Source organism: Myiozetetes cayanensis, unplaced genomic scaffold (genome assembly GCF_022539395.1).
Source record: "Myiozetetes cayanensis isolate MyiCay16 unplaced genomic scaffold, myiCay2020 scf12, whole genome shotgun sequence".
NCBI classification, from domain to species: Eukaryota; Metazoa; Chordata; class Aves; order Passeriformes; family Tyrannidae; genus Myiozetetes; species Myiozetetes cayanensis.
Genome location: NW_026086826.1, coordinates 3582653 through 3600193, shown reverse-complemented (window position 1 = coordinate 3600193; position 17541 = coordinate 3582653). Strand labels below are relative to the sequence as shown.

The window sequence follows — 17541 nt, the reverse complement described above, 5'->3', positions numbered from 1 at the left end:
GCCTTTGTCCGGGCTGCACCCAGCCCAACTGCTGCTGTGACCCTTGGCGGGAAGTCACCCTGGTGGCAGGGAGTCCCCAAGAGAGCAGGCAGAGTCCCAGGCAGCCTGTCCCAGGCAGGACCAGCTCTGACGCCTGTGCCTTCCAACATGAAATGAACCCAAACAGCGAGGCCCTCTCCTACCCCTCAGGTCACCTGCGAGGAGGAGCACAGCCCTCTCCTGTCCCCAGCACCAGGCCAGTGGCATTGACCAGCTGCAGCTCCCAGCAGCTGGATTACTGTGCTGGAGGAGACAGCAGTGAAACCAGGCTGGGGACAGGCCAAGCAGGGGAATCCCTCTGCCTCCCATAAAAAAGGCCCAAGGCAGCAGAAGAAAGAGGCCAGCCAAGCTCGTTTGATAGCTTTATTGCTTCTGTGATATGACTGAATTGATGTGACATAAGCCGGCTTGGAGGAGCCTGCAAGACTCTTGCCCTCCCTGCCTAGAGGGGAAATTAAAAAAAAAACCTGCAGAAACTAAAAACTAATTTTAAAAACTCACTGAGTTCTTGCATCTCAGCTTGGTACAGTACCGGCAAACCCACTGGCCTTTGCGAGTCCCTGTGCAGGCTGTGAGAGGAGCCAGAGCCCGGAGGAGCTGGGTAGTGGCCCCAAAGGGGTCTCCTGCACTAAGTACACGTCTCTAATACTGCTCAGACCCACGGCACGTGCCACACTGGTGCTGGTGGAGCTCGGCGTGGTGGCCGCCCCACTGCCAGGCACTCTGGAAGCCCCTGCCCGTGCCTGGTGCTGCCCATCCCCAGCCTGACTGCCCCTGTTTGACACAGATGGCCCTGTCCTGACACCCTCCCCTGCTCCCAGCAGTGCCCACACTGAGGGGCAGCACAGCATGGCCAGGCAGGGCCTCCCCACTGCTCCCTCCGAGGAAAGGAGGTCCTGGAAGCCCAGAGACACTGGGCTGAGAGACATGGGATTGGATCCCACTGTTGCCTCGTGCTCCCTGGCCACGGTGCTTCCCTTTGGTGCTTCCCTGGTGGCAGGAGCCCGACACCAGCGTGGTCAGCCTGAGCTCACAGTGTGGTCAGCGCAGCAGTAGCAGCTCTCTGGCAGCCCCCTCCCCTGGAGCAGCATGTGCTGGCTGCCCAGCAGCTCCCCAGATCTGCCCTCTGCAGTAGTCAGAGCGAAACCTGCTGTGGGCGCTGGCTCCCGGCCTCCCTGCGTGTCCCCGGGCAGGTTCCCCGCCACCCGAGCGGCCTTTCCGCACCGCAGCGCACCAGAGGCACCAGGCAACCCCGCTCTATATTTAGGCTGTGGAGAATTCCCCTGGGCTCTCCCTTCCGATCTGACAAGGTGAGTCACTGCGAGGGAGAGGCCAAGACTCACATCCGTCCCACTGACCGTGCTCTGACCCGCGTGCACCGCTCCGAGCTGGCAGGACTGCAGCGTCTCAGAGAACGGGAGGTGGCTGCAGGTGCACACGGGGAGGCAGCCAAAGGAACGGCATCCAGGAGTGAAACCCAGCGCTGCACGCTGCTCCATCACCCAGCCGTGGGGCTGCTCTGTGCTGTCAGTGACCTGGAGGGAAGTCTTGGCCCCCAAACACTCTTTCCTTCTACTTGCAGGTGGTCCTGAGCCACCACAGTCACCCTGGGCCATGCGCTCAACTAGCCAGCCTGGGCATTTCTGCCTGGAGACTCCCACCAAGGTGAAGGGAAGGGCTTGCAATCATCTCTTTGGTCAAATTCCCATCAGGACCTGTCCCTGGTCATGGTGGAGAGCTGGGATGACAGGAAGGCTGAGCAGTAGGTGTCAATGCTTCCCAATCTACAACCTCAACCAGGTCCAGCCCAAGCATCCCCACTGCCAGCATGACTGGGACTCTAGAGATGACAGTCCTGGGTCTAGGCTGACACACAGAAACTGCAAAGGGAGTGTCACCAGGTGAGAGCCAGGGAAATCCCATCCCCTGGGCGCCTTAAGAAGGAAGAAGAAACTGGGGGAGAGTTCACAGGAGTATCTGCCACAGCATATGCTCAAAAACCTGCTGTAAACCTCACAGAGCATCCTGGTGGGAGGCACGTCCCTGGGGGAGCAGGGACTGCCAGGCTGGGAGGCCAGAGGGATGGGAAGGGACAGGGAAAGGCGAGAATGCCAGAAGAGACACAATCCTTGAGCTGCTCCCAGATGACAAAGCAAGCAGCAGCCACAACCAGAAGCTGGACAGGACTTGCCCCTGAGTAAACTCCTTGGCTACAGGCACACCATGCAGGAAAGGTTCCTGAGGGACGCATCCCACACTGGTCTGTAAGCAGCACTCAAGCCCCATGTCCTGAGATCTGCCTCTGCCTGCAGCCTGGTCTCAAACCATTCTGTACAGTCTGCTCCTCTGCCCCACACCTGGGTCATTTGCCTGCTCTTCCTGCACACCCCCTTGAGGGTCTCAGCTCCAAAGTCACAGCCCCCCACAAGTCAGCAGGGGAAGAGGCAGCTCAGAGTAAGACAGACTACAATCCTTGGATTGTATCGCATGCAGCGCCAGGACCACGAGCCCAACCTGCATTCCTTTGGGATCCCCCTCCACTGACCTCAGCACTGGCTGGCTGCATGCTGGACACCCAGGTACTTGGACAGTGCCTGTGGGTGCAGCCCAGCCTGCTCCAGGAGCCGATTTCCACCTGTAACCATTCACTCCCTTGGCAATCCCCCTTCTGCCCACACCCTCCCAGTGGAGGAGATCACCCTGCTGTCCTCACGCTTGGCCACGTTGCTCAGTTTATTCCAGCTCCTCTGAAATACGTATACAAATCAAATGTGCAAATACTGCATCTTGGGACCAAGGAAGGATGTGCTCCTGAGAGCAGGAGGAGCAGCAGTGCTAGAGCAGCACGGGAGGAGCTTGGAAATGGTGTGAGCAGGGGCCGAGCGGAGGGCGAGGGTTCCCATGAGGCTCCATCCTCACTGAGGTCACATGTTGCTTAAACAGGGAACATGATCGTGTCTGGAACATAAAGCAAACATCTTCAGCGGTCTGCTCTCAAAATGTAAAGCTTGAGATCTCCGCTCAAGATCTGACCTCCTTCCAAAGAGCAAACTGCTCCCCTCCCACACAAAAGCAAAGCGAGATGCTGTCCAGAAACAGTGACACCAATGTGCACAGACTCCACGGGGGCCCTGCACAGCAGGCACAAACCAAGAGGCCCGAAAGCCTTGAGCACAACGAGGCAGGCTCCCCCACACCGTGACAGGCAGGAAGGTGGGGAGGGTCTGCTGGGGCAGGAGAAAGCCATCGGCTCCCCCCTCCACCTCAGGGTCAGGGCAAAGGCAGAGCAAATGGCCATGAAAAGCACAGCCAAGTCGATGTTGCCACCTCTGTGGAGGAAGCAAGGAAAAAAATGCAGAAAAACAAACTCATGCTCATCTCCATTCAGAAGCTCCAAGTGGAGAATGAGAGGAAGCCATTATTCTCCCTTTGAATTATAGCAGCACCAACAACACCGAAGTTTTGGATGGATTTGTTTTCCTGGGGAAAGGTCTGAGGCTGGTGACAATGCACATGGAGCAGGAAGAGGTTGGGTTTTTCGCAGGGCTGTGCACAAGCAGACTTTGCCTTGTACCTTGGTATTTCTAGTATGGTTCCAGCAGAGTCTTTTAAAAAATAATACTTTGTACATTCAGGCATTGCTGCCTTGTGGCAGCATCACCTCCCATTTGGCACAAATCATTTTATTCACAAATCTTTTTTCTCTCTCCTGAGTCTTTCCTGTCTAATTCAGGATGCAGAAGATCTGTCTGCAATGCAGAGTTCAAGAACTGTCCACTTAGTCCCTTGCCCACCTCCTGCCAGCTCTAGGCCTGGAGGTGGCAGATGCAGCCCTCGTGCAGACTGGCAATGCAAGAGGGTCTTCCCAGAGCACCTGGGCATCTCTGTGTGTCTTCAGTGAGGTGGGATTCTTGCAGGGGGCTGCCAGTGCCTGCTCTCAGAGCTGCAGTGTGTGTCTTCATCTCCTCCCCTGGAGGCAGTGGCTGCAGCCACTCAAATCCCACTGGTTAGGTCAGTGATGACTCGGGCTTTCACCAGCTTCCTCAGAAACTCCTTCTCCCGCTGGATGTTGTGCGTCCAAGACTGGAAGGAAATGGGAGAGACAGAAGGTCAGCAGCTACCCTGGCCAACATGCTCCTGTCCCTTGGGCTGTGGGAGACTCCATCTGGGCCAAGGCAGTGGCTTCTGCCAAGGAAAAAGACCCTGCTGCAGCCCAGAAGAGCCCCTGCAGACCAAGGGACTTCTCTTATCTAGAGCTGATACACTTGCAGGGCCAGACCTGTGTAGCTTAATGGTGAAGGTTTTTTTGGCATGGTGAGGTCTGGGCAATCCAGGTCCCTTGGGCAGATGTAGCAGGTTACAGTGCCCTCCCAACCTATCTTACACATGAGTCCAACAGTGCAGCACTGATGGTGGTGTACGCTGGGCAACAGAGCTGGCAGAGAACGTGGTGGCAGGACATGTTGTGCCCATCACACACAGCTCCCTGCCAAGGGAGGTCTCTGGGAATGCATGGTGGTACATGCAGCTGAAAAGCCCTAGGACCAGCCCCATTAAATCTGGCTCTTGCCTCTGCTGGCCCTGCCACCAAGGAAATCACATGCTAAAGGTTACACTAATACAACATGAGGGGTGAAATGGCCACATCTCCCAGCAGGGACTTCAAAGCAGTGACTCCTTTAGCTGGTGTCAGCCCACCCAGATGTGTTCCCTGCAGCAGGGACCACAGCATCTGCCATCACTCCCCAGCACTGGTACTATTGAAGCACTTAATGACAGTAGTATGTGGTTTGTCTCCCTGTAGAGACAAAGGCAGAACAGGGAAAAGCAACTTTCCCCTAAATCTCCCATCAGGACAAGAATCCCAGTAAATGATGCTGGGGCTCCAGCACAGTGCTCTGGTCAGCAGGTAATCTGAGCCCTAAATACGATCTGGACCATGACAAAATCACTCTACAGGAGCCTCTCTGGAATGGCCTCAAACCAACAAAGCACCAGCCCCATGAGCCCACTGAGGGCACTCTGTCATAGGTACTGAAATTCAACTTACCCACTGCAGAACTGTGGGCACCTGCCTGCAAAGCACTGGTTGCACACATCATGCACAACGTCCATGTGGCTCTCCTGTCATCTGCTGCTTGTCCTGCCCTGCCCTGTCTGGGACAGGCAGGTCTCAGCCGTGACTGCTGTGTGGCACTGACAGCCCCAGCCACAGTGTGCATGCAGCGGGTTGCCAAAAGGTCCAAGGGACTGAAGGTCCCTCTCTAGATCTCCAGCACTATTTGGAAATACCTGCTCTTGCTGCTACTGTGCGTTTAAAAACCACTTCCATCCCCTCAGTGCACAGGAATGATGACAATTACAGCTGCTAAAGAAAGTTCAGGCAGGTGATACCTTGCAACCTGTGTTCAAAAGAAGTCTTTGACTTCCTCTGCTTTCAGTGACACTGTTACCTGAACCCTCCAAAGGGTACAGGACCACACTGGTAAACTGTGCTGGTGCTCTTTGGGACTCTGTAAATGTAGAAGACCTCATCTCTAAACTGAGAAGATGCTGCCCAGAAACAACTCAGAGCTTCTGCTAACACAAAAGCAGAGTGAAATCTGGCACTGAGAAGCAAGGTGGCTTGTAAGAGGAAAAAAAGCATCATTTCCAGAAAGCAGCACTGGGAATGATGGTGGTGCAGAGCCAGGATCCCCCAGAGTGCTGGAAACAGTCCCACAAGTGGAATGTCAGCTGGGGATTCAGGGTTTGGCCCCTGCCATGCACCAGTGCCTCTTCTGCCAACACAGCCCCTTGCTAGGAAGGCTCAGCACCAGCAGAGGCAGCCAAGTGTGCGGGTGTGCTCCTGCCAGCAGGCAGCCAGCAGCTGTCACGCTGGGACACCAGGTCTCGACGCATCCACTTACATCTGGCTGGGCCTGCCGCTCGAACCTGCCTGGAGCACCAGGAGCCTGATGTGCCTGATATGTCACAGCACAACCTGAGCCCTCCTTCATGCCTTTCAGCCTCACCAAACAGTATGAGAAGCCAACTGCTTTCGGCCAGGACAACCTGTTTGTGTTCCTTGTACAGATGGGAACTGGGGAAGCAGCCACTTCTAAGCAAACTCAACCCACCACCTGAAACGTCACCTCAGGCCACGTGCAAGTGCCTTATCTGATGGCAAGAGGAAATCTGCTTTGTGAAAAGTACAAGTGGAGCAGGAATTTAAGTACAGGAGGTGGGTAATAAAACTTTGGGTGATACAATTGCAGTTTCTCTACGTCTAGGTCTGGCTCCAGCACTGACTGCAAAACTGCTGGCAAGACCTACCGACCTCAGGTTGTTCAGCATCCAGGCTGCTCTATTCCCCGGGCACTGCCACTAACTCCTGGTTCCAAGCAAAGTCACATGAAAGGGAATTCAGCCTTGCTGCAGAACCATGGATCTTACTGATGTCTACATCAGTACTCTCAAATGTACTGTGGTTCATGTCAGCCTGCAGAGAAAGAGGTTCCCCGGTGAGGACAAGCTTTCATCCCTCCCGAAGAGCAGCATCAGGGCACTCAGTGCAGTGCTGCCTCCCCCCTTGTCCAACAGCAAGGCAGACAGGAGGGATGAGGCATGTCTTCAACACCAGCTCCGGTTACTGATTACAGGAGAGGGACTCACTCACCCCACTGACAGACAGAGCTAATCAGGCAAAGGAAGCTGCATTCCAGCAGCGGCAGTGGGGAGAAGAGCCAGAGCAGTTTTCTCAAAGCCAGCAGAAAGACAAGCACCTTGGTCCCACTGCCCCAGCAGGAAAAGGCAACAAAACACCCTCCAAAACCTTGCAGCTTTCAGGGTGTATACACTCTAAATAGCACCCTGGGTAACACGCACCACCAGCACAAAACTCCAGCTCCTCTCCTGTCAACCTGAACCTCCCAGACGGTGATGGAGCAGCTTGGAGCATTCACTGCCACCTCCACCTTCTTGTCCCTGCACATCACCACTAGTGCAACCTGGCAGACTGGCCCTGCCCTCTCCCTTCCTCTGCTGCTCGCATCCGGTGCAGCTTCCACTTGTGCAAACAAAGAGGCTGCTTGCCTGAGCTCACAGCAGGAACACCACAGGAGGCTCCAGAACCCTTCTTGTTCTCTGGGGATCACGCTAGGATTTCCTGTGCTATGGGTCTCTCTCTGAGTAGTGGATGTTAGCTCTTTCCAGTGGAGAGAGAAGCAGCAGGAGGAGAGTTGCTCTGCAAGCACAGGCACTGTTCTGGCTGTTCATCCCGGGGAGGTGGCAGCGGGTCTGAGCGCTTGGTCACAGTTATTAGATGAAAATTCATCATCAGTTAAAGCCACCTTTCAGCATTATGCAAATACAGCAGCCCCAGACCACCTGTCCTTTTTATCTTTACAATTCCACAAGGAAGCACAAAACATCATCTGCCGCTTGAAGAGAAGCCAAGTAGAATATTTTAAGACTAAGGAAACTTTTCAGAGACCAACCCAGGAGGAAGGTAAGCTCCCCGTCTGCAATCAATTACAATCGGGGAATGCCTCAGCTTCAGACCACATTAGTCTTATCAACCATGCTGCAATTAAAACACAGGAAGGCTAAATTAGAGAGAGTGAAGTCAAGGAGGAATGCATTCACGAAAAATAGCAAGTTGTAAAGCAGGAGGTTTCTCAGTTCTGTTACATCCTCCGTGTTTCTGCAAGTCAGCAGCACTTCTCCCTGAAAACCTGCACAGAAACCAAAGCAGCAGCAAGAACTGCTACTTCATCGGTAACAGTTGGTTTTCACTCTCCACCAGTGCTAACTTATCTTTGTCTTTAACCTTCACTGCCTTGTCTCTAGAGCTGCCTAATCTTCATGATTCTTCCTCATCTGCACTCTTGCTCTGGTCCCAGCATGGTGCCACACGCACCTGGTGTTTTATGGCCACCCCTGAGCTGCAGTTTCACCTCCCAGTGCATCCCCTGTGACACCAGTGCCCTGCCTTGTTCAGCTCCTGTTTCCCCCTTCTCTCCCAGTCCGTTGCCTGGATGTGGCTGCAGCCACAGACAGCCCATCCTGCCCGCACCCCCTCTGGAGTCACCCCTACTGAAACAAAAGGCATGGCTGGGCACCCTCATCTTCCCATCTTTAGGAGATTTACTCACAGCTCCTTCATGCCCAGTCATTCTTACAGCAACTTTGAATTTCCAACAGCTCTTTTAGCTCACGCTTGTTCTTGATACACACACACAGAGAAACTGTATCTCTTCTCAGTCTTCATTTTACCAAGTTAAACAACCCAGGTCTTCCTTCTACCAAAACAGGCTGTTCATTTACCCCATGAAAACTGGGAAATTTCCCAGAAGTACAATAGCTGCCCTTGTCCCTATTTACCCCAAATTTACTTCTCATGAACCAGAAAAAAGACAAAAAGCCTCTGCTTCATGCAGAGGCAATTCCCTCTCTCTACAACTTTCCTCTAGTCTTTCCAGAGCTGTATCTGTCTTTTTTTCACAGTAACAGTCTGGCAGCCTGAATTATCCTGTGATTTATTTGTACCTACCTAAGCACCTTCCTCCTCTGCCACTGCCAAATGATGCTATCCCAGCTTAGAGTCAAAATGCCTGTTATTGCCCCAAACAGCATGACCTTCCATTCATACTCTTTAGGTCTCATGCCACCCAGTTTACTCCTGTTCTCAAGGTGCTCATGGTCTTCCTGGACGGTATTTTGATCCTCCCTTGTATTGACCACACCTGGTTTTGTCTCATCACAAATTCCACTTGCACACCATTGCTCTCTGTGCCAAAAATCATTAAAGCAAACACTAAACATGACTTCCTGTGGAGGAACTCCCAGCTGTCCTTTCAGTGCTGCTTTTTGTGTTCTCTTTTAGAGAGGCTATTCACATACAGGTGTTGCACCAAACTGTGGCTTCTGAAGCTTAACTAATAATATCTCACACAGCACAGTATCACATGCTTAACTTAACTTCTGACAGACTGGGCTACTACACTTCCTCTGTCCCAAGAATGATTTTTTTTTTTTAAATCAAATAAAGATATTAAATTAGTTTTTGTAACCTGCCTTTGGTAAATCCACGTTGTGTTTGCTTTCAGGATTTAATTATTCTTTCATTTAAACTCCGCTCTGAAGTTCTGAATAGTACCTCTGAGGTAAGAGGTCTGAATTTGACAGGATTATTTTCCCTTGCTCCCATCCCCCCCCAAAAAAAGAAGGGAAAAAGAAGTATTGTGTCCACTACAAGCTAATCCTGTGGAACCACATGTAACCTGATAGATTTATTGGGGACCTTTTCCTCTGGACTTGCAGCTTAATTGGTTCAAAGTGGAACAGAGATCTCTTGGGTTCTCACACCTAGTGCATTAGCTTCAACAGCTTTTGCCTTTCCCTGCTGACCCAGTAGTTTTTTTTTTTCTGTGAAATTCTCACCATAAGCCACTCTTCCTCTCACATTCATCATATCACCCTGATGGAGGTAATATATATATATTCATGTGGCTCCTACTTTAATCCTTCCGCTTCCTTCACTTCCCTGAATGCCTGCCCTAGTAATTCTTTCCTTGTTTCCTCATTATTTGTTTGTCAGCGAGACTGTTCAGTATTAATTTCTTTTTCTTTGCAAGATCTAATTGAGCTCGACTTTTGCCAGTTTCCACTTTATCTCTGTTCTTTCCAGCCATCAGGAGTGAAGTCTCCTGATGCTCTTCCTCACTCCTCTATTACTTCTAACACCACTTGGAAGCAGTTCTTTATGAAGTTATGTCTACAGCCTTTTTCTGCCAGTTCCCCCCTTGCTGCAAGCATGAATTGCAGATAACTATTGTACTTTCACAAACAAGATTTCAAGTCTACAATCAGTTCATGAGCTCTTCAGTGCATCTGCTTTCAGTAGCCCATTCTCCTAGGCTAGGCCAAAATCCAGAGAGGTCAGAGTCTGCATGTGTGTCCCAATTTCAGTGAGCACTGCTGAGTCTATATACAGCCCTGCTTATCGAGCTGCCTCCCTTTGGAAGCAAAATCCGAGTTATTGAGTCATATCATCCCTTCTGTTGCCTTTCCACTTAATTTAACCATGAAGGCACTTGATCAAAGGCAATTTCCTAAAATGTCCCTCTGCAAGGGGGCACAGCTGTGAAAGGCCAACAGCTCTTCTTGTGCCCTCATGGTCGGTGACAAGAGCTGTGCTAGCCACTGTGTCTGAGAACAGCCTGGCTCTCCTCTTGACAGTCATACTGGCTCGTACACCCATGACAGTGCCATTCCTGGTGGCACCCAGCACCCCTACAGACATCTGCATTCAGTGCTGGGGTCAGCAGCTGGGTTCTACCACACCCCTGTAGGTTTTCCACTTTCTTTTCCTACAGAGACATTGTCCAAACCCTAATTCTGTTTTTGTCCATCCTACAGCCACACCTTTCCTTGCTGCTGTTAGTGCACAGTGACACTGCAAGTGTTACTGTACTTCTGTCCTACTGAACAAGGCAATACCTGTGCTCTGGTCATGACTGCTATTCCACCAACCTTTTCCAGATTTCTCTTACACACACACACAGAGTCCCCACGTGCAGGAACTGCATGTGAGGCCTTCGCTCGGCCAAAACGCTGTCAAACAGGTGGCTTTTAAACAAAGGCAAAAACGCATAAACCTCATCAGTCATCACCGCCAGCCCCAAGAAAAAGCACTGCCCTTTCAGAGGTCCCCGTGCCCCAGCCCCTAACCTCCCCCTCCAAAGCTGACCTCCATTTCAGCCCGCACCACTCCTTGCACTGCAATCGCAATTCATCAGCCGGGCTCGAACAGCCGTGTTTTCAGTCTATAAATCACCAGGCCAGACATCTGCCCGGCTTTCAAAGGAGTTTTGTTCTTCTTGCTGGCTACCGCAAACTTTAAGGTACTCGGGGGCCTGAAGCAGCCCGACCGCCCCCTCCCAAGCAACTTGCGTCGATTTAAAATGCAAAAGCCGGCTTCACAGAGAGAGCCCAGATGATGATAAAGCACTATTGTTTGTGCCTTTATGGGCCGAGACTCCAAACTCGATGTTTGTGGATTATTCTGAGAGGTAGCTGCTGCTGGGGAGAGACAGAGACAAAGCTGCGTGTCACTGCATGCTGCAGGCCACCTCCCCTGGCCCTTCTGACAGCCCTTACATGGGCTGAATAAGAACTGTTACAAGACAGTGTCCTCCAGCATCCCACAAAGACCTGCTGGGGAAGCGGAGCCAAGGATCAGAAAGAAGCCATCAAAGGCGGCCGCCCACCTCCCCCTCCCGGGTCAGGCAGCGAGTCACCGAGGTGCTGGGCACAGCTGTATCAAAGGAGCTGACACCTCCAACGTCGGGGCTGGTGCTTGATCTGCTCCTCCAGGAAAAAGGAGACCTGTCAGCAGCTCTGCTGCGGGACACAAATGCCGCAGACAGGCTCTGGATGGGTAAGGGCGGCTTTTAATCACGCATTCGCCATTTTTATCAATCACAAGTGCAAGAAGACAGCTCCCTGTGTGGCACCGAGGTGATTGCTTGCTCACATTCTTGCTCCTGCAAGAAATGACCAGGAGATCTAAGCTCACCTCTGGACTGAGAAGCTGGACAAGGCTGTGTGCTGCAGCAGAGCACATGGAAGAGGGATGCTGGGAGCCAGTCTTGCGCTTCATTCCCATGATTTAGCACAGCCCCCTGCTCTCTCAGTTTCATAAGCTCCTTATGGATCTGTTTTTACTATTCTAAACAGCCACTTTCCCATCCTTAAATAATTTCTATTTCACTCTATTTTAAAATTATTCCTTTTTCCTCACCACCATTTCCATGTTTCCTCCGCTATGTTCCCAGTGGGTCTGACACTTCTACATTAATAGAAGACAGTGACCTGTGATAAAAATACACTTTTATGGAGTGCTTGGGCAGGAAGCATTACAGGACCTGAGCAAGAAATAAAAATACAATAAAGTATATGAAAATCCAGCTCAGATGGATTCATTGCCACAAAAACAGAAACAAGTTAGCAGACAGCCTGGCAAAGACTCAAATCATTTTCTGTACAACATTCATGGAAGCAGGCAAGGGTCAAAAGCTGTTGCAAAGTTATTTGGAACAGGGAAAATAGTAACTGAACAGAGGTGACACACTCGGACATTCTGTAAGTTAAAACAAAGAGAGGGGGATCAGAGCTGAAAAATCACCTGTGAGGGTTTATACAACAGCACTGGGTCTATTGGGCAGGAGCGTCCCAGTAACAGATCAGAGAAGAGCAGGCTGTCTTCATACCACCCAGAAACCCCCCACTGAAGTGCAGGCCAGGGACTCTGCACCCTCAGCCATGATGGGGAGAAGATGACAGACGAGGGGAGATGGTGCTGGGCAGCAGAGCTGGCATCCAGGGGCCGATTTGCAGTGCAAGCTTTGATCTTCCAGCTCACAGCCCGAAACTCAAAGCACTGCACCAGTGTGCTTCCAGCTCTCCAGGCCACACTTGGGAACAGCAAAGGGTCTTCTCCACCAGCTCTGCCTGGACATACCCTGGCCAGAGTACACTGAGATACGCAGGACAGAAGGTAAAGAAGCCATCCAGGGCTGAACTGGAGAAATTTACTCTCATGAGCATCCACAAGCACAGGATGTGTGTTTGCAGCCATACTGCTGACCAGAGTCCAAAGACCATACGCTTCCTCTTGACTAGTAACAGTGATAAAGCTCCAGAGCATCTGCCTCCTTGCAGAGCCTTTTCCTCTGGGGCAGGAAATGCCTGCTTAGCCCTCAGGAGTAGGAGATCCTGGAAGAGTCAGTGTAGGCAGCTGCCTTTTGTGGTAGCAAGACCAGCACAATCTTGGACCTTGAGGGCTTTTACTCCTGCTGGGAAAGCAAAGGCTATGCAAAACTATGGACTGGGGCTGCCTATTTCTCCTCATGGAAATTCAGCTGTCAGTCCCACAGAGCAGCAGGAAAATTCACATTAATTTCCACAGAGATTTTATCACCTCAGTCTTGGCATGGGAGAGGCATCTCCGCCCAGCTGTGAGCAAGCAAGCGCATTTTGCCGTCTTTTTTATGTAATCAGAGCAAATTCCTCGGAGATGAGTCACAGGGCTTCGAGGGTGTCCAGAGAGATGTCAAGCAGCCTCAAGTGTAAATCAGTGGCACACCTTGCTCAGAGGACTCACAGCTTTCTAGCAGGGCCACCTCCCCCAGAGACACCGGGCAAGGGAAGGGGCTCTCCAATGTTACCAGACAGACTCTCACACACGTGTGGCACCTCCAGATCCAGGACACTGCTGGTGTTTACATTTCCTCTACAAAGACAGTGATGGTTTCAGGGTGGAGCTGGAGTGCTTCCCTGCAGCTGCTCTCTAGGCTTAAACACTGAAGATTTTTGGACATTCAGGCTGAAGGAGCTTGGCATTCAGTGAAGAGCTCTGGACTTCAGAAACAGAGGTTCTGCCCCACCAAACCTGGTCAAACTGCAGCGGTTCCTGCCTGGGATGTTCATTATTGTGGAACAGCTGTGATAAGGCTAGGTTAAGCAAACCTACTCCCCTTCCCTGCCCAGGAATGAGTACTCCAGGCTCCACGGGTCTGCAGGCCAGAGGACAAAGATGATGCTTGCACAATTTCAAGGCATAGCTTGCTTTAGTGGCTCCTTTAGATGCTGAAAGATAGAGGAGGACCAGAATGAACGAGGTCTGGGCATAATCCCAGAGGCCCAAAGTAACACTGAGGAAAATGCTGTGGATGCCCTTTGGGCCTCTGGGTGTCAGAGCAGATGGAACAGACAAAGATCTTGGTGGAGCTGGGTTCTGAGTCAGTCTTCTTTCACTAATGCCAAGGGCAAGGTTCGGCACGAGGTACCAGTGCAGGCCAGCCTTCCAATTCGCAAAGTGCATGCAGATCTTTCTCCGAGCAGAGTGTGCTGGGTGCTTCCAGTCTGGAGTGGGCCAAATCTCTATTTGTGCATTCTTTGAGGGCAACTGCAGAAGACATAATCCAGCTATTATGCCCTTCACCTTTCAACTTCACCCTCAGGTGACTAACAATTACCAGCTACCATTAATATTAAATGGGAGAGAAAGAAAGGTGATCCTCTCTCTGCTCTTCACATTCCACAATATCACAAACAATTTGTCATATTGGGAGGGGCAGAGGCAGGAGGAGCATTAATTATTGATACTTGGGAACAGATGGCTTTTCTTGTACCAGGGTAGTGAAATGTAAGAGGAGCTGTGGGTGAGGATGTGAGGATTAGATGGGCAGACACGTATCAGGTAACCAGTCTTCAAGTGGAACAGGAACCTTCCTCCTAGAACCAGCTCCTCTGGCCTGCAGAGCTCTCAACAACAGCCTCGTCTGCAGGAACAAATCCAGTGACATCTGAACTAGTGAGGCTTCACAGAACCTTTCAACGCTCCCTCACCTCTGTACAGAACCTCCCGGACACGATGACTGACAGCTTCCAGACAGCAGAGGCCTGGCAAATCAGGCACGAACTGCTCTCTCCAGGAGACCTTACTGGTTGCATTTCATGTGTTCATCCTCATCTAATTGCCCTGTGCCACGCAATGTTCATTCCTGAGACCACATACAATGTCCAGGAGTGACCTCTTCCGGCCTTTCAGTGGCGTTTGGATCCCGTTCAGGGTGCTGGTTTCCAAAATCAGAGATCCAAGTGATCCGGACCAGTGACTTCAATTACAGACTCTGTTATCCAACTGTTTCTGCCAACCAGCTGTAATGACTCAGACCTGGGCAGGCCAATGGTTGTACCTCCTCTACTGCTGGAAAAATTAGTATTCCTTAGCTATTTTCTATTCAGGGATTTCACAAGCCAGACCACCTCCGAACACAGCTACTCAATTCAATTTTCCTCTCTGGACATCCCCTTCAAATTCTGTAAATGAGCACTCACTTCCCCAGCCAGGACTGATTAAATACAGGGTTATCTCACTGAGCAAGGCAGACTCTCTTGCTACCTCCACAGGCCCAGAAGGTACCTCAGGACCACGATGTCCAGTCCCCTGATATACCAGGACTTCCTCATAGTCTTTTCCCAAACTCAGTGTGTTCTCCTGGCCTCTCCTGAGAGCTTGTTCCAAAGCCTCATTACTCTTGATAATTAGACACACTCTTCTCATTTCTCAAGCTGACTAATCACTGATTTATAATTTCTCTCAGTCTGCCTAGGGTCATGCAGCCTGCAGCCATGCAACCTACAGTGAGAGTACTAAGACACGTACAATCTTGTGATTTGGAAAAACCCAACTTCCCAGCTTCCTTGCTAATCTGGATCAATGGTAAAGGGCTTGAGGCGAACAAATGCCAAGCGCCAGGAGGCAGCTACTGTCCATGAACAATACAACTTTTCACAGAGTGGAGTAGGACAGAGGAAGTTTCCCTGCCAAGGAGATTGTGAAGAGGGAGAAGCAATTTTAGAAATTCCTGGGCCACATCTGTGCTTGTAAAGAATGAGCTCTACCAAAAAAGCAGCAAACCTCCCCACTGCAGAAGCTTTGACCAGTGTCCCAAGTCTGCTCTAGCTTGGTACTGGAAATGGATAGACCTGAAGGCATCCAACTGCTGCATTGTACCAATAAGAGAGCTTTTGTTCATCCAAAAATGCTGTGATAGTACCAGAAAATGTTTCTAAAGTGCAACTCATTTTACAGAGCAGTGTCTGCAGAGCCCTGACATGCAAACTGCTGCTGAACAGTCCTCTGAGGGCTGCATGGGCTGATCTCACCTCCCCATGTTTCACAGGGCCTGAAGAGGGGATCATCTCACAAAAGAAGCCTATGGATCAGAGAACAATACAATGGATCAAAAATCATGAGAGGTCACATCTTTTCAACCCCAGAGCAGAACTGCTCCCTTTCACCCTTCCTGAGTTGACATTTACGTGAATCTTTTCCCTGCTGCTCAAAGAAGGAATTACATTATATACACATTCCAGAGAACTTTTCCCAGCAGTAATAACCATTTTTAACATACATTGCGCTTGGGAGAATGTCTAGAATTTTACAGGCAAATGCATGGGTGGAGCTGTGTTTTGACCCACACAGGAAAGCTGGAAGTTGACATCACCATCCCAGTCAGGCTCTGGAGTCAGGGTGGCCGGCGGGCTTGGCAGGAAGATGTGCTTGGCAGGAGCTCCCTACCTCTTTGATGGCAGACATCTTGATGGTCTCATAGTAGTGCAGGGGTGCATTGGGTGAGCTCATGTCATAGCCAAACCCGGCTACCGCCACCTCATCACAGTTGTGGAGCGCCATGGTTATTGCTACGCTTCCCAGGGTGGGGATGTTCTGAGAGGAGAGAAAGCAGGAATGGAAGTCATTAGCAGGTTGCCATTTTCACAATCAAAGATTTCCTCTCACTGTCTCTGCTCACAAGGGCACTGCTGCTACTAAGTGGAAAACCAGAAATACGGTGTTTGGCTCTATCTGCACATCAGCTGCCCAATGCCAGTTTGGGGGTGGGGGGGGAACAGCCTCCCAGTTTGTAAAGAAAATCATACATCAGCCAGCTTCCTGTGAATCATCTAGCCCAAAAGCAGCAGCTCCTGTTTGAGGCTCCGTGACATGACTCTCCAGGGCAGAGCACTGAAGGGCAGAGGATTCATGCAGATGGTCAGACTCCCTCTCAACAACTTTGCCATCCTGAGAGGAGGGCAGCAGATGAGTTGGAGGATGAATCACAGTGGGTATGTTAGCTTTCCGAAATTAAAACAGGTGTAAATACTGGATTACAATGCTATGCACATGACTGGCTTCCAGCTAAGGAGGCTAAGGAGAAACACATCCCAAACAGGCCACCACACAGGAGCACAACGAGGAAACCCCAACTGTCCTCTCCCATCTGCTGACCTGCCATTTGCACTGAAGTCCAGCCTCAGCTCCTCCTGTTTCACCTGCCTTCTGCCGAGGCCCTGTACAGCTACAACTCCTCCTCTGCGTTCAGACGAACACGACCACTGGGACAGCCAAGTGCTTCCAGTGTAAAATCCTGGCTCACTGACTTTTCTAGCTCCCCTTTAGCCAGATGAATCCAGAGGCAGCTTTGCCCCAGGGGCTGGGAGAGGCCGAGAAACACACCCACGTATCTTATCGTCATTTGTAGAGCATCCAACACCGGCCGTATCAAAAGTATCACGAATTCAGAGGACGTGCTCAGACAGTCACCAAGGGTGACAGCCTTCTAGCTCAGGTGTAGAAACCAACTGCACATTTATATTTTTCATTGACAATGGCTTACCCTGAAATGGTGAGCAATGCTTGTTCAAAAAGGTTGGGAACAATGTTTTGAGTTTCTGCTTCTCATTCAAAGGAACCGGTTTTTGTCAGCACACCAACTTGTTCACTTCTGACTGCCTGACCAGTCAGAAGAACAACGTTTCCCAAGCAAAGAAATGTCACCCATACCCTACCTGAGATCTGCAGAGCCAGGAGCACAACTCACATGCTACGGAGAAATTCACTATAGTGCACTGGAGTTACTCTAATCTGAAGACAAACAGGCAAAAACTGCT

General features: G+C 51.0%; 1 protein-coding gene across 7 annotated transcripts in view; it reads right to left on the bottom strand.

The window, feature by feature from the left end:
- Positions 1-388: 388 nt before the first annotated feature.
- Positions 389-17541, bottom strand: part of ST3GAL3 (ST3 beta-galactoside alpha-2,3-sialyltransferase 3) — a 175650-nt gene continuing 158497 nt past the window's right edge. For 6 of the 7 annotated variants that reach the window (XM_050306474.1, XM_050306472.1, XM_050306475.1 and 3 more), the window contains 2 exons: positions 16172-16318; positions 389-4122 (listed from right to left, as the gene is read on the bottom strand). In XM_050306474.1, coding sequence (XP_050162431.1) covers positions 4033-4122; positions 16172-16318 — 237 coding nt within the window. In that variant the 3' untranslated portion in view covers positions 389-4032. The remainder of the gene's footprint in view (positions 4123-16171; positions 16319-17541) is intronic. The other variant, XM_050306477.1, reaches the window with a different exon arrangement.